Genomic DNA, 4,026 nt, shown 5'->3' with positions numbered 1-4,026 from the left:
TTCGGAAGAAGACGAGTCACTAATAGCCCTAGAAAAATGTGAATCCTGGAACTGTGACTGCACGTAGATCCTTTCAGATGCTTCGATTCACAAACTAGTCCCTGCCCTATTTCCCCTCCATTTATCGTTATAGCCACTACTTCTCAAAGCAATGAGACTCTCTCCAGAAACTCAAAAGCCATTAATACCAGGATGCAACTGGAGTCCTGAAGTTGATAACCTCACGTGTATTTTGTGCATTTTTGTCATCTGGCAGGGGAGGCAGCACCCAAATCCTATGCTATTCGTGATTCTCGACAGATGGTGTGGGTCCTAAGTGGAAATTCTTTAATAGCAGCTCCTCTTAGCCACAGCGTTAAGCCTGGTGAGTGACAATCAAACCCACTGTTGTTTCTTGAGGTGATGCCAGCTTCACCAGGAACGAGGCTGAGCTTGCACACAAGCCTGGCCCTGGACCTCGCCCACTTCTAGGCACCAGCCCAACAGCCACAGGAAGGTCAAGTGAGAAAGGACACTATGATTCTCTTCCACAAAGGAAATCCCATATCTAGAAATGAGGGTGTGAAGGGTTGACAGCTCCTCTTACCAAAAGAAAATATCTTCAGATTAGAAGGGCTTATCCATTCAAACAACAGCTAACCTTCTCCTTGGAGTTTCTCTCCTTCAGGTTCCAACCATTGCTACCTATGTCCTCAGATTCAAACTCCATCATCTTTCCACCACCAAACCTACACAGCTTTCTAAGTTGGCATCCTCTTTTCTAATAATGGGGAAATATTCCTTTCTCCCATCAAAAGTCAGTCCATCTCAGCTTCTTTCCCTGTATCCAGAACTTCAATGTTTAATTCCTCGCTTCCCTGCAAATTCCACCTTTGTTTACTGGACCCTTTCTATCATTGTCAGACATGCTGTAACCTTCTCTTGATTCCCACATTTTCCTCCTACCAACACATTTTCTTATGCCAATCATAGCAAAACTTCATGAGAACTGGCTGCATAATTTGCAGTCTAACATCTGGATTACTCTGCCTACTCCCCCCAACCTTCTATTTCACCCATGACCTTCAAATACTCAAACCCAAAGGACACTTCTTGGTCCCCATGCTATTTGGCCCTCAGCTCACTAGTGTAATGGACAATTTCCTTCTTGAATACTCTACATCTTCTCCCTTTTTTTTTTTTTTTTCAACGGAGTCTCACTCTGTCACCCAGGCTGGAGTACAATGGCACGATCTCAGCTCACTGCAACCTCCACCTCCCAGGTTTCAAGCAATTCTCCTGCCTCAGCCTCCCGAGTAGCTGGGATTACAGGTGCCCACCACTGTGCCTGGCTAATTTTTGTATTTTTAATAGAGATGGGGTTTCACCATATTGTTCAGGCTGGTCTCGAACTCCTGACCTCATGATCCACCCACCTCGGCCTCCCAAAGTGCTGGGATTACAGGCGTGAGCCACCGCCCCTGGCCCATCTTCTCCTTCTATTAGAACATTACTTCTCATGAGGTTTGCTGGCTCCTCTTTTGCATTTTCCTTTATGACTTTCCTTTGTCTCTGAAATCTCCAAATGATGGCGTTCCTCAGAGCTCAGCCAGTCATCATTTACAAGCCCTGTGAATGGGTAATGAGCTGATCTTTTGGATTGATCAATCACCCCTATACTCATTCACTCTGCCGTTAACACTTCCAACACAGATCTCCTCTCTCAATAGTTTACCCATGTCCACTTGAGGTCCTCTCAGATACCTCTAACTTCATGTATCCCAAGTGGAACTATGGATCTGTCTTCTCAAAACCGCTAACATTCTCTGTTAGTGGCACTTCTGTCCACTCCATTTCCTCGAGCCGGAAATACAGGAGACATCCTTGATTCCTCCTTTCCCTCACTCTCTATCCAATCCATTAGCAAAGACTGGTAGGTCTACGTGCAAAACATGCCTGATTTCTAAGATAACATCATCTCTTGCCTGGACCACTGCCATCACATTCTCACTACCCACCTCTCACTTTATTTGGGTAGCCCCCATCCCATCTCATATTGTGGCCCATGAGATAGAAGCTCCCCACTTTTGTCTCATGGGCCACATCTTAAGCATATGACCATATTTTGCTGCAAGGGTGGTAGGAAATTTTACTTCTTTTTGGGAAGCAATATGTCCTGGTGACAACTGGGGTTCTGTTATTAAGGAAGAAAAACAAAATAGGTTTGAGGAGGGTGATGGAGGGTCTCTGCCACATGGCTAATGGGAGGAGCCTGTCACTATTCCCTACCTGGGAGGAGTAACTGAGTGTCAGACCAGAAAGATTGAAACATCTTCTCCATTTTCCTTTGTGTTTCCAGTCACTCTTCATTTAATACCCTGTAGAGACACAGAATTCAGTGATAAGGAAAAGGGTAATATGGTTTACCTGGGAATCAAGGGAAAAGATCTCTGTCTCTTCTGTGCAGAAATTCAGGGCAAGCCTACTTTGCAGCTTAAGGTGAGTGATTGTGCAGCTAATGAGAGAAGTACTGTCAAATGGACTTTCTATTTCATTTAATATGTTATTGAATAAAAATAATATTCTTGCAACCCTGGATTATTCAATGTAAGGAAATAATTCTGACCTGGCTGATCCCCAAATCTATAAATGCTGCCTTTGGAATGGATATAACACTTCTTTTAATGTCAGAGCATAGATCCTCTGAAAGATAGAAAATACACTCACAGGAATGTTTCAGAAAAGCCAAAGAACAGTATTTTCTCCATTCTCAGTCCTGATTAACCGCCTTCTGGAAATCCTCTAAGACAACAGGATGCTCTCACTACACTGAAGGCGACTGCACAGCAGAGGAGACAAAAAGATTTTGAAGGTGGTTATAGTCTGTGTACCATAAACACATAAATCTTACCAAGGCAATATTGTAGTTATGAAGCTAATTCTTCTGCTATTGTTGGAAGTTGTAATGCATAAGCCCACTTGGAGGTTGAGAATGCAGCAAGACTGGCCTGAATCTGCAGACAAATGCATACCAAAAGCACCAAGAAAAAGATTTAAACCTCCCTCTGTTCCAGGGAAGACAGTGATGTTTCAAAGAGTCAGAGCACCTTGTGTCAGAGGATCCTGGGGTGGAGCCAGGCTATGGGAACCCAGTGAGTTCCCCTTTTTAACAGTCTAATGCCCTGCTTCATCTGCCTTTGTCCCTAGCCTCTGTCCCTTCCTTTGGGGGCAGCATTCCCTCTCCTGTTACACACTCAGAGCTGAGTTACTTTAGCTTTCTCCTCCTACCCTCCTCTCTAACAAGCCTCTTTTCCACTCCCAGGAGAAAAATGTCATTGACCTGTATATGGAGAAGAAAGCACAGAAGCCCTTTCTCTTTTTCCACAGTAAAGAAGCCTCCACTTCTGTCTTTCAGTCAGTCTCTTACCCTGGCTGGTTCATAGCCACCTCCTCCACATCAGGACAGCCCATCTTTCTCACCCAGGAGAGAGGCATAACTAATAACACTAACTTCTACTTAGATTCTGTGAAATAAATTCAGCCTAGGTTGTGGGTGGCTGGTTCCAGGATAGAGAATCAAGTTGTCAGAGTCATCTTAACAGATCATTATGCGACTGAGTTCACTAGCAGTTCAGCTCATCCATAGCTTACCTCATTCTTACCATCCAAAAGCCACCTCTTCCTCCAAACCTCCATTTCTGTACCAAGACCCTCACTTGAATGTCACTATCCCAAGATGAAACCTGAAAATCACTTTCCATTCTTTCTTGATTTTACCCCACCATCCACTCAGCTGCCATGCCCAGTTTAGTCAACTCCCCAAATGCTGCTTCATGCAACCCTCCATTCCTATTCCTTTTGCCAACCCATGATGTAGAGGTGCTGATTCATGACATTTTTGTTCATACAACTTTTTCAATAAAAGAATACAATGCATTAATTTTTTGCATGTTTATTATAAACGTTATAATATTTGCCCCAATGATAAAGCCAAAGAATGAGATGAATGTGGAATTAAAGGTTTGCATGTCTTCACAATCGTAATGA

At 43.7% G+C, this 4,026-nt stretch overlaps 1 protein-coding gene across 1 annotated transcript; it reads left to right on the top strand.

Annotated features, from left to right (window-relative positions):
* The first annotated feature begins 264 nt into the window (after positions 1 to 264).
* IL36B (interleukin 36 beta) lies at positions 265 to 3,514 on the top strand. The gene is made up of 3 exons (XM_009237086.3): positions 265 to 364; positions 2,339 to 2,478; positions 3,302 to 3,514. Exons 1-3 carry the CDS (start codon positions 301 to 303, stop codon positions 3,512 to 3,514), a joined length of 417 nt encoding a protein of 138 aa, XP_009235361.3. The 5' UTR covers positions 265 to 300.
* The last annotated feature ends 512 nt before the right edge of the window (positions 3,515 to 4,026 follow it).

The sequence above is a fragment of the Pongo abelii genome, chromosome 12 (genome assembly GCF_028885655.2).
Source record: "Pongo abelii isolate AG06213 chromosome 12, NHGRI_mPonAbe1-v2.0_pri, whole genome shotgun sequence".
NCBI lineage: Eukaryota > Metazoa > Chordata > Mammalia > Primates > Hominidae > Pongo > Pongo abelii.
The sequence above is the reverse complement of the archived record's forward strand: the minus strand, read 5'-3'. Positions and strand labels throughout refer to the sequence as shown.